We start from the raw sequence: 23,899 nt of genomic DNA, 5'->3' as shown, positions 1-23,899 counted from the left end.
TATGTTTTATTTTTAGAACGAAGTAGCCTCGAAAGGCTAACAGTAGTGAACAGGCAGAAATTTTCACGTAAGGTAAAATATTGATGTTAATTCACACAGAATTTTAATATTTTTCTTGTTCATTATGTTGTCTTATTATATATTTCTAAGCAACAAAATCAATGTTCGAGGATAATAATTGCACCTCGTGTTCCACGGTACATAACGTAATTAATATTATATTAATATCGAAGTGTTCTAGTTAAATATTCATAGACAATAATGACAAAGATTTAATCTAGTCACTTCCAATGCCTATATAATCTACTAGCAAACCCCTCGGGGAGACGTTATCCTACCTGTGCTGTGGCGATTGCTTGAACAACAGGAGTTGATGTACCGTAGCGTCATCTAGTGGCGAATTATAACAATCTCCTCCATGACATATATGTACCAATTTTCATGGTAGTCGGTCAAATGATTAAGTTCAATTTCGATGTTAATTGATAATATTGGTTTTGTTGTATTATGTAATAGGATTGATATAAGATACAGATAATTTACTTTCATTATTTATTATACAGATACACATTCGCATATAAAATTGTCTAGTGTGACTATCTAACAATTAATTAGATCTTAGCAAATCATACAGAATTCATATTGAAATTAAAATACAATAGTAAACTATGCTATTTTCAATGCGTTCGTTTAATAAAAAAATAATTATTAATCATAACGGATATATCCGTTTCATATTTATTATTATTCTCACATCATGATATTTGTAACGAATATTTTAAAATAATTTCATATTTATAAAAAAAAGACAGCAATTAAGGTAAAAAATGTGTAATTTTCTACAACATTCTTTAAGATTTTTTTCATTTTTTAACTTTCGAAATACCAACAATAGCATCGCATAATTATGTGACATAAGTTAACCCAACTCAATAAGACAAAAACTTAACTCGTCCCAAATTTTCAATTTTCAGAAGAAAAATCGCACTTGGTCTTAAAGTTGCCAGGTATGAAATATTATTGAAAAAAAATATTTATTGCCATTTATTAACATTGTAAATTAGCTATTATATTTAAAACAATATATGCACTAAAAATTGCACATTTTAAACTCATTATAGAGTCTTAAATATAACACAAAATAATCAACGTACCTTACTTTAAACCATTATTTTTATATGCGTAATTGTGGAATATATATTCATAATTAATAATTTACAAATTGTGCAGTAGAAAATCTACCAAATTGTAAGACGTCGACTTCTCGTGTGAGAATCCTTTATATTTATAATCTGTAATATTAAAATGTAGTAAACTAATTTTGTGATATTTGTTATGTCGATAGAAAATGGCAGTCATTTTTATGGACGAGGATTTTTTTTCAAATAATCGAAGATTTAATTTATTTCGCCTAAATTATTGCTTTAATCAATTTTATCATTTGAAACAAATATCACATAGACAATGGATCTGAGACGATTATAATGAATTCGAAAGTCGCCAAATGTAACAAAAATGGCATTCCTGTTATAGACTAATGTTGACTATTTATCTACCTGAAACAAAAAGGAGTATATTAACAAAAGTTATGATATTGTCTTCGTATATGCCTATATTGTATTCCAATTAAAGAAAGAGTAAAGATAAACTACAAACAGTGCTTGAATAATATATCCTAATCCTATGGATAAGGATGTATTAGTTAGATATTATGAATATTTGTTTTTACTCCTTAAGTGGTTGGAATAGGCTATACTTGTAATTCAATAAGACAAGCAACGAAAGTAAAAGAAAATTTATATCTTATAATCGAATAAGTATATACCTATACAGTATATATAATCATGCAAATACAGCTATTCATGCATTGGGATTTAAGATAACCATCGGTGTTCCCTCCAACTTCTCATTGATATTCAAAAAACTTTTGGTGCTGGAGTTTTTAAAGTCACTTCTGGACTCTCAATCAATTATATCAGACAGTAAATATGAAGTGTAAAGTGAATAAATAAATTGTATAATCACTTTTTCTTAGTCGTCGTCTCTTCTTTAGCTTTCTTTTCAGCTTCACGTCTCTTGGCCGCCTCTTCCCGCTGCTGTCGAATGATTGCGAGCCTGGCGAGATCCGCTCGAGCCTGGTCAGTCTTGCCTTCAGCGTGCGCCTTTTGGTAAGCGGCCGCTGCTCGTTGACGCTCAATTTCTTCTCTTTCACGCCTGTATTATTTGTACCATTGTCATTACTGAATTCATGATAATCAAATCTTTGATAAATGCTAAATGTTGCATTTATCAAAGATTAAATACTGTTGAAAAATTGCTGCTAGAAGGTACATCTCAGGAACTACTAGTTCCACAATTATTTTAGCTACCATGAGTTTGCTCCTTACTGACCAGAAGACTGAATGAAATGCTGTAAAATAGTATAAAGATGACAGATACTGTTTTAACAAAACATTGTAACTACCAGTTAAACACTTCTGCTATCCAAAAGCAAAACAAATCATATTTTGAATGTATTAACTAAGCATTACTCTATTTAATGCTCACAAGTTTCTTTTTAACTGTTTTACATAGTACAGTAAAAGCTCCTTATACGTGCTTCCTTCATTCACGATTTCACTATTTGAGGAATAAAAAAATTTGATTATGAAAATTAATCCACCTTTGGAAATTAGTCTTGTTTTTAAGAGGAAAATTGCTAATATGACTGCTGAATATCAGTCTGAATTGAAGGAGCTTTTAAAAACTACCAAGCAAGAAAAAATACTCTATTATTTAAATGATTGCCTAAACCTGCAGATAATATGTAATTAATCAATATGTATGGTCAAACACTTCAATTTAACAGATTTTTTAATGTATTTCCTTTTTTAATTCATCACCTGGGAATGTATCTCCTATAACCCCATAAAAATTACCATTCCGTATTCATGGTTTCTGTATTTGCGGCATATTTATGGAACATATGCCCTGCGAATAAAGAGCTGCTACTGTGTATCAAATCTTGTTTTCAATTCTAACCTTGAAAGTTGGGGCTTCTCGCCCTCAGGAAGACTATTTAAATTAGACAGCTTTTTGTTTTTCTTTACTACTCGATTGGGATTTTCTACTTCAATGAGGCCTGAAACTCCCTTTGCTTTGGTGGGGTGCTGTAAATTGAAAAGTACCATATTATTTACGACAAAGTAAGACACTAACATACATACCAGTAAATGTTAAATTTATAATGTTTCCTGTGCCTATTTTGTATAAAAAATTAAGTTTAAAATTAATGATTTTGTAAGCATACCAGTCTCTCAATCTTATATATGCAATAAAATATATATAAGATTTACTTGTTTTATGTTATATATTTATTGTAAATATTATATGTATACATAAGTAATAAGTAGCTGTTAGAAACTTTCAACTTGTAAGATAATAAGTTATAGATTTGCTATGTGAAATGTTTTTAATTTCCTGAAAACTAAGACCATAAAATTAAATATATCTCATAATTTGTTCAAAATATTATATATATAAGCTTATGTGATGCCTTACATCTTCATCTGAATCACTATCGTCACTGTCATCAGATCCAGATTTGTTCCCTTCAGACTCTTCTTCACTAGAGCTTTCATCACCATGCTCCTTCCTCCATCTGAAACATAAATGCTTCTTATTAAAATACTGGAGGTGATTTTACATGATAGGATAAAAACTATTTTTATTCTTTTTATACAATTCGAAATCTTTGTTTGGAAGCAACTTCCACTCTATTCTTGTAATTCTTTGTTAATATAAGTGAAGGTGATTCAATCATGAATGGGCATTACTAGTTGTAATATACTTGCTTTTGTTTCTGTTCTTCCTGCTTTCTTTGTTCTTCCAACTCCTCTGGACTGGTAAACTTACGATTGCGACCCTTGTGATTGGTATATTTACCTGAAATATTAATAATTATTATAAATAATGGGGTTACAAAAAGCACATTCTAAATAACATTCGATCGACATTGAAATTTAATTATAAGATCCAGCTTTACAAACTAACCGCGTGGCATGATTAAATATATAAGGACGGTTATCTAATTATAGCTATTAACAATATTAAATAATAAAAAGGTTATTGAGTTATATCCAATAAATAAGAATCGACAAATTTAGCTTTGACGTCTTCAAGTAACGAAACGATATTTGTGGTCACAGATTAACGTAAAATTGCACCGGCTATAGATAATAACTAAAATGTGATAAAGAATTTACAGATATTTTTTTTTGTAGTTCAACATCAACATTTCTTATGCATATTTAATTTCCAATATTTTATGATACAACTATTATATATTATATAACAAAGGAAATATTTTAGAATTTTTAAATAAGTTTACAAATAGAAATATTACACATAAATGTTTTAATTTTTTATGATATTTAAAATTGGCAATAAATTACTGTTAGTAGTAAAATATATTGTTTAAATATATTAAAATAGGATATTATTATTACATTTCAAAAAATTATATAATAATCATTAAAATATTATACTACAACAAATACACTTCTTAATGTAGGTACTACTTACGATATTATAATGATTATTTTTTTATCTATGGCCCTAATTAAAATGCGTTAAATGCTCAAAATTAAAATAACAAAACTAATCTGTAGTTGTATTTTTGAGTATCATAGACATAGACATAAAAACACAGTGTTCTCTATAATATACATAATATAATAATAGAGTGTACATTGGGTACTCGGCACAATATTATTTGGTGCCTCGTTACACTTAAACAAAATATTATTTTTCTTCTATATAATGTTTTTAAATTCGGAACTCATTAAAATATTCGATTAAGATGCAAAAATTTATATTTTGCATAGAAATAGATAAATAATTATAAGTAGAGAAAACAAATGTATGCAGAAGAAGACTAAAATACAGACGGGAATTTGATGCCTTGATATAGCGCTTATATGCATGCACGAATAAGAGTTAATAAACTCTATGTTCTGGCTTAAATGGTGAGTGAGCCAGTGTAACTGCAACACACGGAACGTAACATTTTAGTTCCCAAGGTCGGTGGTGCATTGGCGATGTAAGGAAAGATTACGGCGCGGCGTTTATGGGCGATAGATATCACCATCGGGTCCCAGGTCCATTTGGCTGCATACTTATTTTGTTTATAAAAAATAGATCAATCAACTAGAAATCAAATATAGTCAAAGTATAATGCAAAAACTACATACTGTTTTAAGAAAATATTTTTACCATTATTAATGAGCACAGACAGTACCATAGACGGAATTTAAAATTATAAAAAAGTTGATGAAAATGAAGATTGATGTGTTTGAAACCCTATTAAGTTGAATACTGATTGAATAGCCTATAATAACCATTAAACAAAATATTTACAAAGTATGTTATTATATGAAGATGAAACTTGTTGAGTTTGTTTTATCTTTATTTCATGTAGTGTTCATTATTTAATGACAGGTTATCAAGCTTATCGTTAAAGGGCTACGACCAGTGTTATAAAATATAGCCTAAATGACAATATTTCTATAGTTTTAACATCGGTTTTTTTTCTTTTTTTGTTAAAATTTTTATATAAAATATCACGTTATTTGTAGAGAAAAATATTTTACAGTTAGAAAGCTGTCCTATATTAATTTAAATATCTTAAGAAATTATTCAATGTGCTATCGTCATTGACGAGTTATTTCTTTTTGAAACGTACATACTGGATATCTACTTAATGAAGCTCTGCTTTACGATAACAGACGACGTGGATTATATTATGGAATCACTTGAGTTATTTTATGGGTACCTATAGCAGTATGCATAATACTTATATAAATAACTAATTTTTTAGTCTCCGTTAAAATTAACTACTAACTCTACTTCCCCTGGCATAGTGGTATCATACATTAGCGTAATTTAGACAATTTTTCTCGTAGTAAGGCTTAAATTTTCTGCTTCTTCATTTACCCTGATAATCTTTAAATGGGTTAATAATTAATTAATTATAAAGTAACAACAAATATTTTTGAAACTGCTTCATAAATAAAACCTAAAATGAATAACTATTCATTTATGTTCTTAAATTATGCTAGTATCAAATTGTTAAGTTATCCCTATACTTGAAAAATTCTCATAGAAATAATAAAAAATCAATTATGCATTTGTAAAAAAAAACATTATTTTTAATTCGACTTTAATACTCGCGTTTTAATCTTATGTATATAGTTTATTAATCTCAGTCACATCACTAATTTTCAGTTAGTTGCAAAAGCGAGAAAGTACCCAAATTTAATAAACGTTTCACATACGCATTTACGTTCTGATTACACGAAAAGCATAAACTCTTCCTTATCATGAGCATGTATTTATTTATTAATCACGATTACAAAATAACCTAAATTTAAGTAACAGTAACTTGTAATTTACTCCTGAATATTGTGATTTACATTTTTGACAGATATCAAAGAACATATACAGTATTCTGTTGACGTAGGTACGTTTTTTCACACAATATAATGCCGAAAATTTTAATGAGTTGATATTGAAAGCTTTATACTTAATGCTTAAACGAAGGAGATATGGTTAACGCATTATGAGAATTATTACATATTACGTCCATCTAACGTGGTTTTTTGTTACTACAAAATATAGCTTCGCTTATAAATGATCTTAAACTTGGTTATTAATGAAAATTAGAAGTATAATAACTTAGCCGTTTTTTATGTTACAATTAAAGCAATTATAAACAAAGTTATTAATAACCCAAATTACTTTACGTACGAATAATTAACTGAGGAAATATAAAACAATGATGCGAATTATGAAGTAGGTACCTACATTACATGAAAATAATATTTTGAATAACGTTCAAAAACCTTTTTAAAAAATTAATAAAATAAAATCCCTTTGTTCATCGGTCCAAGATTGACCTTTAGTTTTGTATCGTTCAATGTTTTAAGTCTAATTGACCATCAGTGATTGATACAGATCGTGAAAAAATACATCAGCTGTTGATATGGCAACGGGTTAATGACATTGTTTTCGGCATTATGGTAACTCACGACAAAGCCTTATCGGATACATGTGTAAAATAACTTTTTTTACCTACTGATTATTCTTGAAAAGCTTTTTTTATCCTTATGTGTATTTGATAAATATTCATTAAAATAGATAAAATTATTCAAAGTAAGAAAACAACAAAGTAAAGTACAACAGTGTACAATTCAACATGTCTAATTGCTGTGCTGAGGTCTTCTATCTTTTTGTTATAAAGGTTTTTATTTTTTTAATTACAGTTTTAATACATACATAATAAAGGGCAAAGTCATAGCGGTACTAGTACTTCAAAAACCAAATAACAACTCGTAAATGTCCCACTGTGGCGCAACATCATCTTTTCCTCTTAAAAATAAGGTTATTTGATGGTATGTATTACTTATTAAAGGCATAGCGAGTCTACTAAGTATTAAGTGCTCGGAGTTATTGGCAGCAAAAGTAGGGCTAGGTAACCTAGATAATGTTAGGGTTGGATCGTGAGAAGCATGGATAAGAGGCGGCACATACCCAGTAGGGGGTGAACATAGGCTGCAGCTGCGAATGACGACTTATTTGAAGTGTGTGCGAGATCTTTAAATTAGGCTAGGCTTTAGTAGGTCGTTAAAGTTATGAATCAAATGCCAAATTGCTCAAAAGCATTAAATACGTAATCATTTAATTGCACTTAAATCCAAAGTTTTCATAATGTAGTTAACATTTAGTGGGCCAGTGTAATTAGATTATAAGCACATTGATCCTAAAAGTTGATCTTCTAAAATTACTAACTAATAATAATTAAAAATATATATAAATAAGTTATAAAAGTGCAATATATAAAACAAACTCAATACAACTTTTACCTTCATATAAAAAGTATGAATGAATATGTTTTGACAAAATAGGTTCTATGTTAGATAAATATTTCAATTATTATAAATATAAAATAAAGCAAACACTAGATAAACTACTGATTGTAAACTTACGACATAGTTTTTTAATTAAAAAGTTACAATCAGAAAATAGTTTTAAAACAAGAAAATTATAAGTTTAGTAACAAGTCTTAAGCAATAATGTAGTACGACTGGTTCATCTAGTCCTTTAAGTTTCATCACCTTACGTCCTACCATTATTTTTATTTTAATAAATGGGTTCAGTTACTTGATTAAACGTTATTGACGCAAGCTTGATCGTTTAAAAATTTACTCACTGCATTTATGGTTTGTATAATTTTACACCACAAGTGATGATCACATAATTAGCAGGGGTGTCCCCTTTTATAAAAACATTTGACGAACAACGAGCGCAAATTGGAAGTTTTGTTAATTTTTTACTCGTTTAATTATTGTTGTAAGCATAATCATCATTGCAAATTTGATGAAAACATATTGCGTCTTTGGATAAAACAAATTCTACTGTTATTTCCTTTTTAATTGATAATTGTAAGAATCACCAACAGCCACGAAAATAAATAAAAAAAAAGAAGATACTGTACTATTCTGTTTTTGCTAGGTTTGATTGTTAAGTTATCAATTTATTCATTAACCTGAAGAATGTGGCCGGACCCGGCTGTATGCGGGAGGCTGAGAACTTCGGAGAGGCTTATGTCCAATTGTGGATTGCAATTAGCTGAATGATGGTAATTAATTTAAATGAAGAGTCTGATACGATGGGTCCTTACTGCAGTATTGGAAGTTGGCAGTTGCACATACGTCTTTTTACTACTTTAATGGCGAAATCTTCAATCAAAAATTAATTTGGAGTATCCAATATTAAAAACAGCCCAAAAAGGCTTATCTAACAATGAAAGACGAGTAAAAAGACATACATGACCAATGACCATTCATCTTTTAAAGGCTCATCACTCGCTTGGGCTCAGGTTGAATCGCGAGCGTATGTAAAGTGCCCGGTTTGTTTTATTTACGTGGCGCGGCAAGAGGGTGCGTATTTATAATATTTTTTATATACTTCTTTTTTGATCTTCTTTATAGTATATATTATTAAATATGACAAACAAATACATTTCAAAAATATCAAAATATATTAATCAATAATAGACGAAAAAATATTAAATAGTGCCATTTAAACTTGAACTATTCGAATTAACATGACAATGCCTTAATAACCTTATTTGGCCTGATATTATTTCAACTTTTTTCTTTATTGATGAGACTAAAGCTCGTCAATAATTTGATTATCAAATAAAAATTACAATCGATTGCCAAACAGAGGAGAAAAATGTACTGGACAGTTTTGTCTCTGCCCATTTAAATGAATATTAAAACGTTATCATCGTCGCTGAATCATTACTTAAGAGTAGTACCTACTGGTGACACTTCTTTGACTTTTAACGTAAAAACACGCTTAATAATATCTAACGGTAAGCATCTGCTTACTCAAAAATATGGTAAGTAAAAATTAAAAGGTTAGTGTGAAATTTAATATTGCTAATGTTAAATGTTTAATAACGGGTGTGTGTACACTAAATAGGGAAGCGTTAGAACTTATTGACAAATTTTATCTTGGTATCACTTTAGATACTAAGCTACATTGTAGTTCCCACGTTAAAATGACCAAAAATATTGACTGTCATTTCATAATATATATTTGATAATGTGACGTATGTTCGTAAAAATATAATAGACTTTTGTAGAAATTGTAACGTACATACTATTAGTAGGTACCAGGAACAAGCTACGAATGTTAATCACACAGGTTTATGTTACTACACAGGGTTAGTAATTCTTTTGTTGGGCAAAGTATACGTTTTAACAAAAGGATCTAAGAAAATGTTTAAATTATTTTTATGGAAAAATTAAAAGAAACCATTAAAAAAAGTTTGTGAATTAAATGATATTATGAAACTAATGACTTCTTAAATGAAAACACACGTTGCGAATGAATTATAATAATGGTATTGTAAAATCCCGCTGAACTGCCTTCGCCAGTTCTTCATATTTTCTTGACAATCATTAAGTAAGTATAATGCTTTATTATTTGTCATATGGGTTTTCTAAATCAAATAATTAAGCTATTATCATGACAATGTGTATATAAATTAAACATTACTGTTAAGCATATTGTAAAAATATATAGGCCTAGTATACTATTTATAGGATTATCCTGTTACAGAAAACAATCGGTCACCTCGTTGTCGATAATGTCGGTATTATTGTCGAGTCAAGGTTGATCTTTGAATTACTATGTATAGCACATTCGTGACCCGAAAACCTAATGTTTTGACGGATTGTTCCTGACATGCGTCACGAAAAAAAACACTCACTTAATGTTAATCCGTAAGATTCTACTAACATAGATTTTGCAAACAATAAATACGCTTTAAAACGTCATTAAATTCGAAAGTGAATACTCGTGGTCGGCTTGCTAGTGAATAACAAAAATTCTATACGATTTTCTCGTATTGCGTCGAGTTTATTTACTATATTGTAAAACATAGTTGTTGGAGAATAACAGTGAATAAATGCTTCATTTATTCGTCATTTATCTATGAAAATTAGTTACCTACGTTAATAGTATAATTCATGCAGATATTCTCTCTAGGATATATTAAATCAATTCACTTGGAATACAATAAATTTATATTAAATGTAGGTACATAGTACCTATTAGATTATTGGCGTAATTCGTAAATTCATTTTCATTCGAATCAGTAGTCAATTTCAATTCAAGTCTATTGCTATGATATATTTTAATATTTCTATCACACACAAATGATTTAAGTTGTTGTTTAATTTAGTCTATAATATGTCCTCGTGTTATGCTTCCGGTGCTATTATTCGTAATAGTTTATATTGGTCACAAATGAGAATAAATAAACAAATATTGTTTTATTTCATATTAATTATTGTTTACTCAATTTCTTAATGGCTCTTCCCGGTACTTTCCACACTAAATAAAATATTACATTCAAGTGCTTGTAAAAGGCCTACTTGAATGTAGTATATTTTGATTTTTACTTTGTTACTAGACGCTAGTCTGGTAAAGTACATTTACATGGTATATTTTATTTTTTTTATATAATGTATATTAAAGTCACACAACTTTAGATATGTATATATAACGCTTCTGTACATGTAATTTTGATAAAAATTTTTTAGCTTTTTTGAGTGGCTCCTTAGATCGAATCTAAACCAGATTGAATAAATTCCGTGAATTTCCTTTAAATCGTGATAAACATTTCACTCTTACATAAAAGAAGAACCGCATGGGACAATATCAATTACAACATTTCAAGTATAAGGGTATACGTTTCACAAAAGGTATAAAATTACGTTCAAAACTCTTCAACTTGATTCTTCAACAAATAAGTTTATTTGCTTAATAAACGATTTTCATTAATTCGAGGTCCGATTTTGAAGTTCCATTTATTAAAGATCTTGATAAGACACAGGAATTTTAGAGTAATTTGTTTCACTTGTAATTCGCATTGGAATATGTTTACTTTTTTTAAGCAGACAGCTCTATTCGACATTATTAAATTTATCGCCATATTGCCTTGCCTATAACTATAAATGTACGCGTAAATCTGTCAATGCTACTTGCTTCGAACTATCAGATATATGTAAACGTAAAAAGATATATAAACAACATTTGACAGCAAACTAAAATTGTTTATCTCAAATTTATAGTTTGTATAACTGCATCCATTTGTTTTTTTTTAATTCTATTGTTTTTATAATAGCTTTTCATTTCTTACATAGTCTGTCTTTATTGAATAAAAAGTGGCATTTTTATTCAATAAAGACAGACTATGTATATGTTACAAACTGGCCATTCGGAAAAAAATATGTATTTTCAAATTTAAATAATCATTCAAGTACATTTTATATTACAACATTAGTGATTGCATTATAATGAGGCATGATAACAATTTCAAAGTAAGAAATTATCGCATAGATTTATCTTCAATTCATTCATTGTCTTATAGAATTGATTATAAAGGCTTATGCTATTATTTTAACTTAGTATTATGTGAGATATATAAAAAATGAAACGTAAACAATTATGATAATTATTATATTGTAGTTTTTTTACGAATTGAGGATGTTGTAATTTGTTCGAGTTTGTAAAAAATAAGATCATGATTTTTATTATTATGCACGATATGAAAAAAAGAAATATACGAAATTAATAGGAGGAAACTGACTAAATATGTAAATAATTTTTCGTCAAAATATATGTTTACTGTGATTATTGATTATTTTGTAATGCAATAAATTAACTGTTTTATTTGTTCTAACTGTTCTGGGTGGCGATGTATCGATTGCTTGAAAATACAGAAGAGATTACGAATATACAACATATGAATTAAATAAAAATGAATTATTTTAATGTCTTTTTCAGCACTGACGATCGAACATGGTTTTCGTGAGATGTGAAAAATGAAACACAATTATTTGGTTATAAGATATGTCTTAGCAGTATATTTTATTATGTTAATTTAAAAGTCACCGCCATACGGTAACGGTAATATAATTTTTCCACTGATTGGAAACAGCCAAGCATTATAAATTTATGACGGTTATTATTGGTCAAATAAATTTATCAGTTATTTTTTTAACGAAGACCTTATAATAACATGGTAATTTAAATTAAATAATTTGAGTTAATATTTGGAATTTAAATTAAACTTGCAAAAATAAAAAAAATTGAAAAATTTAATACGTGTAGATATTCTACTGAATACAGCAAGTTGCATGTGTCCTTAAATTATCTGCATTGTACCTATCATAAAATTATGATGTGTATTTCATAACACGTGTTTATATTATGGTAACCTTGATATATCTGCTTCTTGCGTTGTATTTTAAAAAAGGATTTCTTTCTGTAGTAAACAAGTTTTTCATAATCCTCCATAATCTTGTCTCGGGTACATAAAAATGGATCCAGATAATTGGCTATACTGAAACAGGACTATTAATATTCTCTACTAAGTCACCAGTGTTAAATGTTCGAACGAAGAGTATAAGAGGCGTAGGATCTTGATCGCGCGTCCATACATAGCCAAAGGCCTTGTTCGCAACGCAAGGACGTACAGCCCCTAAATCGCCCGCCATTTTCAAAGCAGCACGAGCGCGGGAAAGTTACTTCTGCGCATTGGATTCTTTTTTTAAATTAATTAATATATAAATAAAAAATTGAATAAAAAAAGTTTTGCAAGATAGATTTATTATATTTTATCTATTTAAATGAAATACCTTTTATGTATTTAGTTGTTAAAGTGATAATTCATTATTTGGTGGGATTTTGTGAAGGGTAAGTTTTTCCCCAATATTTTATTAGTAAAATATTAATATTAGTGTTTATTTATTTTTTTAATAATACAGATGTCTGATTTTTTTATCCTAGTTATATGTATATACTTTTTTGTATATGTTGCGAATTTTAAACTTAGACAATACAAATAAATTATTCGTAATAAATAACTAACCTAATTAAGAATTTAAATTTTGAATGAAATTCAAAACAGTAACAAAAGTATTCCTTTTATTAAATAAATAACAAACTTTATATTCTTTTTGTTTTGAACACTATAAATACTATTTATTTTTAAGTTTTAAAATATACCTCTAAATATGCTTCGAAAACCATGACTGATATATTTTATTAATTATTTGGTGATCGAAATACTAACTTATTCTGATAAATAAAATCGAGGCGCAAGCATTGTTAATTGCCGCAGTATTTGCGCCTGGAGCTTGTTACTGAGATAAAGCTGTTGTTAACAAGTTAGAGGCACATTTTCATTAATGTTTTTTTCATTTCGTACTTGACGTTGTAAATTACTTAAGTAATATAAATATAGTTAAATATTTTAAATGAAAAAATCTGACGAATAAAATCTTACTGTGTAAAATGCGCTTATACTTTTTGAGACATGAGTTTCAAAGTAAAATGAATAATTTAGTCATTGTTGTTACGGAAATAATTCGACTGATTGTTACCTGGAATTATTTAATAACCTTTTTATTATTAATTTTTTAGTTATTTTCAAAGCAATAAAAGCTTAAATATTAAGTAAAATTGTAATCTCATGTGTCTTATTTATTCGTTACGCCATGTAATTAAATCACAGGTAAAAAGTATCAACAAAAAGTAATGAGATCATAAATATAAAAAAAAAATTATAATATTATCTACATCCTTCTTTTGATTTCATTTAAAATATTAAAGGCAAAAATAACAAGTGAATCTTATTTAGAATTTTAATAAAATTTGTGTTTAAATAATCTGTGCAACCATTTGAGTAACGATTTACAAAGTAAGGACTTTATATTTATTCTAGCAATTCAGATCTATTCTATAGTAAATTTGTGGTGTTCTATTTTTAAATGTTATAGTTTTTATTTTTGTAGATCTGTAGTTATATATCATTAAGTCTGACATGAATAACGATTACGTTATGACGTTTGCGGTTAAATGTCTTTGTATATAATTTGGTCATTGACTTCAAAAAATACCTTCAGTTTGAAGAGTTCGATCTGAATATTACAATAATAGGTTTTGTTTTTGCGTATAGCGTACTTTGTATCTTATCTTTTGTGTTATAGCTATAATTACAATGAGATGCGAGATTTCGGTTGTAATCGAACTCGTCGATCATAGATATCTATTAAACTCAATTCGTGACCATAATGTGATTTTGAATGTTATTTCACATCATTATATCAAGGTATATAAATGTTAGTTTTAAATTAATTAAAATATTTGATATCGATATTTCAATCGTATATTTTGTTTATACAAAATATTTGAAATTAGAACGAAAACAATATATTAAATCAAGATAGAACTTAAATCTCTTTTAATTCTCTGATAAGACAACCTTAATAAAAATTACCAAAAGGAAAATGTCAAAGTTTAAGTATCTACTTGATATTACGTACGTAAACCAAAAAAAAAATAATAATATGATATGTATAAATATATATATTATACAAAAATAAATAAATAAATATATTGTACAAAACTTCCGAAATGCGTATTTTCTGGTATAAATTTTATGTGTATGTAATTTTATATGCTTAGTAGTTTTTTCTATTAAAGAATAAAAGTAAAACGTCATTAACATCTGCGTCTACTATAAACTCAATTAACGTTATTTTTATGTTAATAATGGTTCATCCTTTTTAGGAATAAGTATATAAAATTGAATTAATCTCTTTGGACACATGTAAGATACCATTATATATATGCAATACGTCACTTTTTGCGTTGTCTTAAATGTATATTATAATCATTTATATTAAAAAATGTTACCTTAAATATTTTATATTTTCTTAGGTTTCTTGAATACTGCGCAGAATTAGTTCGTTGTTTTAAGTAAATTTATTATGACGTAACTACAATGAAAATGAAAACTAAGAGTGTATTTTTTTTATAAAATAGAAATGTAAAAATTAACAAAAATACAAAATAAATGTTGTTTACTTTGAATGTCAACCAATTAAGTGGTTTCTTAGAATAACTTAATCCAGAATCGAGATAGTGCACCAACAGAAGCATTTCTAATTAATTAAATTTAAACTTGGTTTTATTTTAATTATCCGTTACATACCATTCCTTGTTTAACTAAATGTCGATCCAAGAGAACTTTATTTACATAAAGATCTACGCATGATTACATTGTCTTTTTTAGTATCGGCTTTTCCTTTAAATGTTGTTTAAGGGGTAATTACTTAAACATTGTCGTCCTCTTCTTACAAAAGATGATTGAAAGAGAGAAAATATGTCAATTAAAGACCAGCCTATCAACTTCAAATTTAAATAGAACCAAAACGGTACCAACATATTCCTCCGTAGCAAAAAAAGATAATCCAAATAGCTTCATAAATGACGAAATTCGAAGGTAGCAAACAATAAAAAATAAAAAAAACTGCAACCAAATTGATAACCTCTTTCTTTTTTTGAAGTCGGTTAACAAGTAAGTCCGTATCAGTTTCAACGAGACGAAAGTGTGCTAATCGTTGAAGAAATTTCTAGTAAGTAGCTTATGTAGTACGATTTTTTAAATTATTCTTTAGCATAAATTATATTGGATACAAAATGCACTATACACGATTGTTTAATAATAACGCACATAAATGTTTCCTATTAATTAATTATGTACTAATGTACATAGAAAATAAAATTATATACAAATTTTGGACTAATTTGTATATATTTATATTTTTGTTTGCTAGCTATTGACGAGTTTTAGTTAGATATTATAATAATAAAATAAATTTGGAAACAAAAAGTTACTTTTTTTTAATTCGTGGTAATTTTAGAGTACATAGTTGATTATTATTATGATCGAATATCGACAACAGGGAGAATAGCTTTTCTATGAAATGAAGTAGATCGAAAACAAACAATTAATTAAATATAATTTCTGTTAGAAGTATACATTTAGAAATAATTGATTCTAATTGAAAGGATTAATGACGCCGTTGATTTAGATCACGATGGACGTCGTATTAAATAGACACGCGATGATTTAGGTTTTTAAAAAAATATAAGTATGTATCAAGACTGCGTGACAAGTTAGTGTAAGATTGAAACTCACCGATAACATCTTGGGTTCTCATCATCAGTGATATTTTATTTTCTTAAGCATCGTAACGAAAATAAGATATACAATTAATAAATCCTTATGAATTAAAATAAGTCAGTAGCGATTTAGCTGATGTAAATACGTTTTTATATTTTATATTTACGGCTAAAATTATTTTTGGGTATTACCCATACGGAAGGATGAAAATAATTAATTAATTTATTTTATTAAAAACGTACAGAACATAATAATATGATATTCAAGTACGTTGTTGTTAGCTATGTATTATACATGCGCATCTCCAAAACGCATTGCATTTTCTGATATAAGTTTTATGTACACTGGTTTAGTTGTCAAATGTCATAATTTGTTAATAAACTTATAGATCGGACAGGACTTATTTGATGACTCTGTAATTGCAATCCTTTATCACTGTCTAGACTTATATGTAAATCAAGACATTTCAGGGATTTTTCAAAAACGGAATCTTATAACGAATTATTATTAAACCGCTTAAACTTAATAACGAAAATGATGAAGACTGATTATATAAAACTAAAGAGTTTGTTCTTTAAATGCACTAGACTCAGGGTGTATGTATTTATATAAATGTATAAAGAATGTATTACATATTACGACCTTCTGGTAAAGAGCAGTAACCTTTGTCGCAGGCAACACCGCGCAAAGCATCTAGTTATAAAATAAAAACACTAGCTGTTACCCGCGGCTTCGCCCGCGTAGAATATGAATATATTTACAAATTAACTTAAAATATTACGTTAATGTAATACCTCTTTGTATACCATATTGGTGTGTATTTCAGCCCTTAGGTTAGAATATCAAGAGACGCTTAAATGCGAATCAACTCATTTTTGATCAGTATCCCAAAAAATAAAGTTTCATGTTTGTAACTTAAAAATTTACGGACTTCCATAGGAACGTTCAACCCCTATTTCACCCCTTTAGGGGTAGAATATCCAAAATTCCCTCCTTAGTGGGTGTCGTGATATGTTAGTTTATAAGTGTACAGCCTAAAATATAAGTTTTATGCTTCTAGTTCTAAAAATTCTAAACATGACAATACTTTCAAGAACTTACAAACTTTCATCCCCCTTTTCAACCCTTTACAGCACTTTTTTCCAAATAAAAAGTAGGCTATGTCCTTTCTCAGGCTCTAGACTATTTGTGTACCAAATTTCATTTAAATCGGTCCAGTAGTTTTGGCGTGAAAGCGAGACAGACAGACAGAGTTACTTTCGCATTTATAATATTAGTAAGGACTAGTATGGATTTAAAACGATACTATCTCAAAAAATACTTATATAAATTTTATAAGAAGTTGGCACGCAACTTTTTTCTTAGTCGTGTAACGTAACGAGTAACGACTGCAGGTGTAGGTAGAGCTTCATTTGGACTTTTTTATTCATCTGTGGCTATTTTTAATGTAGCTCTTCGTAGATTGGAGTATGTAATAAAAGGTATAAGATAAATATTATAGGGCGTCGTCAACGTTGAATACCGACAAACCAGTTCGATTCCCAGTTATCAAGATTCATTGAACTTCAATATACGGTACCGTCGTGAACAATAGCCGAAGATGAGCAGAGAACATGACCTATATGGTATGAATAGTTGATGCAAGTCCGTTAAATTACTTGTTTGACGTTGTCAAGCATTCGTAATTAGTAATATTATGTCTATCAAATGAAACGTAGATGCCAATCCATATTTAAATAGGTAAAGGCAAAACGGTTCAGTATATTTTTCTCGAGTTGACAATCGATTTTCATTCATTATTATTTCATTATATATATATGGAAATAGTAGTAGGATAAATATATTCAGAATATCAATATTCATGTCTTTTCCTCTTCGAAAATGTATATTGTCGATTTTCGACTACTAGGCGAACACTAGCATACATATTACGTCGAAATGATGAGCAATAGCATAAGGGCCGGATTAACTAGGTCGGCGCTCACAGGCAATGCAACCTAACATCCGTTTTTTTACTGGTTTACGAAGAGACGCGATCACATTCAAATAAGAGAAATATTTGATACAAAGAATTAATTGTAAAACCTTATTTCCCAATATTTGGCCTGCCTAGGGCTGCCTAGGGCCTCCCTAGTCGATACGGGGCCTCTAGGCAGTTGCCTACACTGCCTAATGGATAATCCAACCCTGAATGGCATCGATACTTTTAATTTAATAATGTTGACGACTACATAATAATGTTTCGAGTTACTTCAGAGAAGCTCAAAGAAGAAGAAATGAACAAAATTTGAAAAAAGGGTTTCTTTTCTGACAGTTAACGGTTTTTGTAGAGTCGTCAGAAAAACGGGATTCAAATGTTTCGTTATTCATAAATTCTTAAGCTTAAAATAAGTTAAAATTCATCATCATAATTATATTAAATAAAAAAAGTCATAACATTGAACTCACAAATCACGCGATCAGTGGGGGCTTGCAAATCGTAATCCAAAGTTTAGGTTTAAATTTAAATTCAATGTGAATATCACTTTTTCAAAGTTATTTAATTCAAAACGTATTTTTTTCTCCCAATTAATTATTTGTAACAATGCACCTGTAATTTTTATTCACACGATCGTTCGGTCAGAAAATATAATTTATTATAGTTCATGTATAAGTACTCTGTTCTTTTTAACTTTTTAAACTAGTTAGTAATAAACAAAAATGCTACTGGAATTGTTAACAGAAAAATGTGAATATTCACAAATGTAGTCATCAATTACTATCAAGATTTTAAGCTCACCAAAGAAAAATTCTGCATAGCGTCACGCCCAAACGACATTAATTTAAGAAAATCTCAGAGTTCATTGCTCATACGAATATTACAAAATTATAATAAATGTAGAGGATTAAAATAACGGTGTATTGATAAATTCAACTGAAGTCCACAACTACACCACAAATGTAGGCAACATTCGATGTATAAATTAATGTGATATCCATATATTTACCTGAGGTCCGTAAGTATCTGGCATATTTGGCGACCATGCCAAGTAGGCCTGATCCAAGTTCAATGCCAAGAATCCGCTACATCTTCTCAAATGACATCAATATGGTTATTATTCTTGACACGCAGCACAGCCACAGATTCCGTTCACAAACTGTAAGTAACCAAAACGGGAGATACAGTGCATACGGTCGTAGGAATAATAGTTGTAAAGGTTTTAGATTAAGATGTACATCGCGACGGTTAAACTAGTTTTTTTTTTTTGAGATTCTTGTGTCTGCTTTGTGGTTTAACACTGTAATAAGTTTTTACGATTATTACTCATAATTAAACCTTTGTAATTGTGAGCAAATTAAATTCATTATGTGGTATTCTGTTTGTAAAATTAAATAAAGATTTAGGTATATATATAATATGAGATTGATTCATGAGCGTATTTAAGTATATTCCACACTATATAGTCAAATATATTATGACTAGATATATTGATGTGCACCATACAAATTAATATTAAATATTCTCATGCATACATTGCATTATATAGTATTTTAAAGCGATTTATTCCTACCAACAAATATAGACACAACAAGGAGTTATTAATATTTCCAAGGAAACTTTTTTTTTTAAATGGACAGTATTATAATTTAAATCATCTTTCTTGTGCGTCACTTATTTTGAGTTATAGTGTATTTCTTCGATGTTTCTAAAAACTCATAAAACATAACACATAAAACAAATTCGAAAGTTGGCAATAAATTATTGAGCTCGGTATTCAATATTAGGTTGTATAATCAGAGCATTCTCCGACGTATAGCATTTTGAGTGCCCAAACAAATCATGAACCCCGTCGCGTCCACATAAATAGGCATTTCGCACGCCCACCGCAGGTTCACTGACCTCTGACTTTAATCCCGAAATTATAATTATATGATTGTTATCGTTATCGTGTACTAAATAAGGATGTTTTGTCTCATGCGAAAAATTTAGAATTTTTTGTCTTCTCCTAATGAGGCAGTTAAATAACAATCGACACCGCCTTTTTGTTCGTAATCATGGAATGTTATCTAACAATTAACATTTCCTATAAATTTATGAAATTATTTTGGTACAAATTATTTCCTATTTTATTAAATACAATAAAAAAGGAAGATAGGGGGTTCATATAGTGTAATGAAAAGTTACTAGAATCATAATTATATAATATTTAATGTATATAACATGTACATAACATAACATAATAAAATAATATTACTATTTATTCATTGACTCCAAAAATATAAACTAAAAGTATGTACATCGACTTGTAACCTCCTATTTCATATAAGTACGTAACCGTAATATTAACTGCTTTGGGAAAATAATAAAGTGAAAATATTTATTACGTTGTAACCGTTTAGTTTTATTAACTCTTAAATTTAATATTATAAGGGATTTAGTAATAAAAATATATTTCTGAAACATCTTCTAAAATAACAACATTATAAAAGTCGAAAAAGAGCTTTTAGCACATATTAACTTCCTGTTTTTATCCTAATACATGGTTACATACGTAATAATATAAAGGATTATGATAATAAAATACATGTACGAAAAAATATATACATGTATTAATAACATTTTATCTCTGAATGCGGAATTTTGCTAGAAAAAGGACCAAAAATTTAATCCAGTCTAGTCTCTCTTACCAATGTATGAGAGAAGCAGTTAAAATATTTGGTCCTTGAAATAGATAATTCTACAACAAAATGAGCCCCCTTTATTATCTTAGTGTGGGTGACAGCTACGCTAGACACTCGCCAAACGTAATATTTTAATACTGTGCGAGTAATTCGTAGCCAACTGTCGTGAAGAGTTCTCAGCGTATGTATGTATTACAGATACATACAAATAAATCAAAGGTTATGTCTATAACTTCTGTTTACCTCGTCATATTGATCATCAGAATTGCAATTTAACTGGAAAATACTGCTTGCATTTTAACAACCTTTGAATATAAAGCTATTTTTGTAATTTAATATGTAGGCACGTGATCGTAAGTGGTCACTACCGCTCAAAAATATTGGCTGTAAGAAATATTAACCATTGCTTAGATCACACCAATGCACCACAAACCTTTCGCGCTAAGATAAACCGGAACGCAACAATACTTTTGCTGTTTGGCGGTTTCCTGTTTTTTATTTTAATCCGTTTAGGTAATGTCCTTAATACTTTTGGGAAGACAACAATAGACGCAACATTTAAATAATTCATTATTATCATTTCTATAGGCGTTTACTGTCCCAGAAAGTGTTAATTTAAAAGTAAATAACATTTAAATAAATTGACTATAAAAAAATACAAGTTATTGAAAAAGGGAGAAAAACTTGTTCCAATCGATTCTCTATATATTAAAGATCTTATTAGATAACGGGACACGAGTTTCGTTGATTGAATCATAAACATTAGAATGAAGTATTTATATGTAATTAAGTTCCGTTTTAAAAAGGCTATTATTGGAATATTGTGATAAATAAAAAAAAATATATTAAGAAAAAGAGCGCCTCTCGATTAAAGTGTTAAACAATGTTTAGTTTTAAAGTTAAAAATTTCATAATAATTAAAACACAGTATAAAACTTTATGTGACATATAAATTGTTTCATTTGATGTTTCTTTTTATGAGGAATCAGTGACGGGAACATAATAATGGAGGTTCAATTAAATGCCGTAAAACTCATAACATGACATAAAAAAATAAAAATCGAATTCGGAGAAAATTTCATATTTAGTTTTACGATGTGCATCTGAGATCGTAATTTTCATATTAAATGCATTTTTTCTTAAACCGAATCCTTTAAAAATAAAGCGTTTAGAGATTATACGCTGAGGTAAGCTGAGCTAAACTAAGCTAAGTAAATGTTTCTAAATAAAATCTTAATATATTTCTCCTGAGAACGTCTTAACTATTTATAAGATTAGGAGAAAAAAGGTTAGCTCTGTCCATAAACAATCAATGTATATTAAACTGTCATGTACGAGTATAACTTTTATTTTATTTGTGTTTTTTTCACTATCGCATTTAAGCGATTTAGAAAAATACTTATATGTACAAAGTAGAGCCAATCCAGTAACTATATGTATATATAATGTCATTTTTAACTTAATATGATATATTAAATAGCTTAACAAATTAACAGCATATAATCGTACTCCTCCTGAACAAAAGCATTCTTTCGTTTTATGAAAAAAGTTCGGAAGGTTATTGTCCGCTTGGGGTTGGTACGCGTAAATGTGACGGGATTTATTCAGACCCATAATATCTGACTCACGATGCTTACTTCATTGTCGAGCACAATGTGAGTCATAATTCATCATAAAGTTTAATTAGTACTTATAACAATTTGTAGTGATCCCGAATTTGAACCGGTTAATCGGTTCTATCCACTGGGCTTCGTGTTCGTTAGCAAATCATGACGTAACGCCCGGCAATGACCTACTCGTAGATTGGATTTATAACAACTGCGTCATTAAAATTTAACAATGAGAAAGTTAAAGTATTGATAAGGTTTTAGAATCACCGGAAGATCGCGATATATATCTCTTGCCCTGGACCGTAACGTTGCTACACTAGATTGATCTAGAATGTTTCAGCATTTTAACTTGAAGCATTGAATGAATACGGTATAATAATTATCACCTAGTTACTCGATTGGCGTATTCCTGTTGATCTATTGTTTAAACATTGCTAAAACAGTGAATTTAAATGGACTGTTAGTTAAGTGCTAATTTTTAACGCTTGTTTGTTCGAAAAATTAAACTATGAACAAAATGAAAACGGTTGACAATTTGTAAACCGTATTATGTGAAATAATTTGTAGGTTGTTGACCTTTCAAATTGTAATAAGCAAAAATTGCTCATATTAAAATTGACTTTAAAATAAATATTTCTAAATTTAAGCTTTATTTTTTCATAAAAAAAAATAATATTAATCTGATAATACATCTTAAACTCAATACAAATGACATAAGGACTAACCAACAACTTAAATATCAATAAAGGAAAATAATATTTTACAATTTTAAAACGATTACGAGAAAAGTATTGGCATTAAAAAACATGCAGTTTTTTATGTCTGTATATTTCTAAGTATGGGTTTGATTGTTTGCCTATATAATATGAAATATTATTATTATCATATTTTTTGCATTGTTGATTCACTTCTTTTTTAAAAGAGGTTTATATAACTATTATTATTATTGCTGTGTTAACATTACAGTAAAGATACTTTTAGATATCGATATTTTTCTTTATATTATCATTATTTTAACATAAGGTTGTGTTAAGCT

At 28.5% G+C, this 23,899-nt stretch overlaps 2 protein-coding genes across 2 annotated transcripts in view; one reads left to right on the top strand and one right to left on the bottom strand.

Moving 5' to 3' along the window:
* Positions 1-532: 532 nt before the first annotated feature.
* On the bottom strand, positions 533-4,194 carry LOC113395013 (28 kDa heat- and acid-stable phosphoprotein-like). The gene is made up of 6 exons (XM_026632528.2): positions 4,033-4,194; positions 3,834-3,924; positions 3,541-3,640; positions 3,022-3,149; positions 2,026-2,214; positions 533-1,556 (listed from the first exon to the last, which is right to left on the bottom strand). The coding sequence occupies exons 1-6, from the start codon at positions 4,040-4,042 to the stop codon at positions 1,553-1,555; spliced, it is 522 nt and encodes a 173-aa protein (XP_026488313.1). The 5' UTR covers positions 4,043-4,194; the 3' UTR covers positions 533-1,552.
* Positions 4,195-13,069: 8,875 nt separating this feature from the next.
* Positions 13,070-23,899, top strand: part of LOC113395051 (serine-rich adhesin for platelets) — a 29,181-nt gene continuing 18,351 nt past the window's right edge. The window contains exon 1 of the mRNA XM_064215797.1: positions 13,070-13,314. The gene's annotated coding sequence lies outside the window, so the exon portion shown is untranslated. The remainder of the gene's footprint in view (positions 13,315-23,899) is intronic.

Source organism: Vanessa tameamea, chromosome 9 (genome assembly GCF_037043105.1).
Source record: "Vanessa tameamea isolate UH-Manoa-2023 chromosome 9, ilVanTame1 primary haplotype, whole genome shotgun sequence".
Taxonomy (NCBI): Eukaryota; Metazoa; Arthropoda; class Insecta; order Lepidoptera; family Nymphalidae; genus Vanessa; species Vanessa tameamea.
The sequence above is the reverse complement of the archived record's forward strand: the minus strand, read 5'-3'. Positions and strand labels throughout refer to the sequence as shown.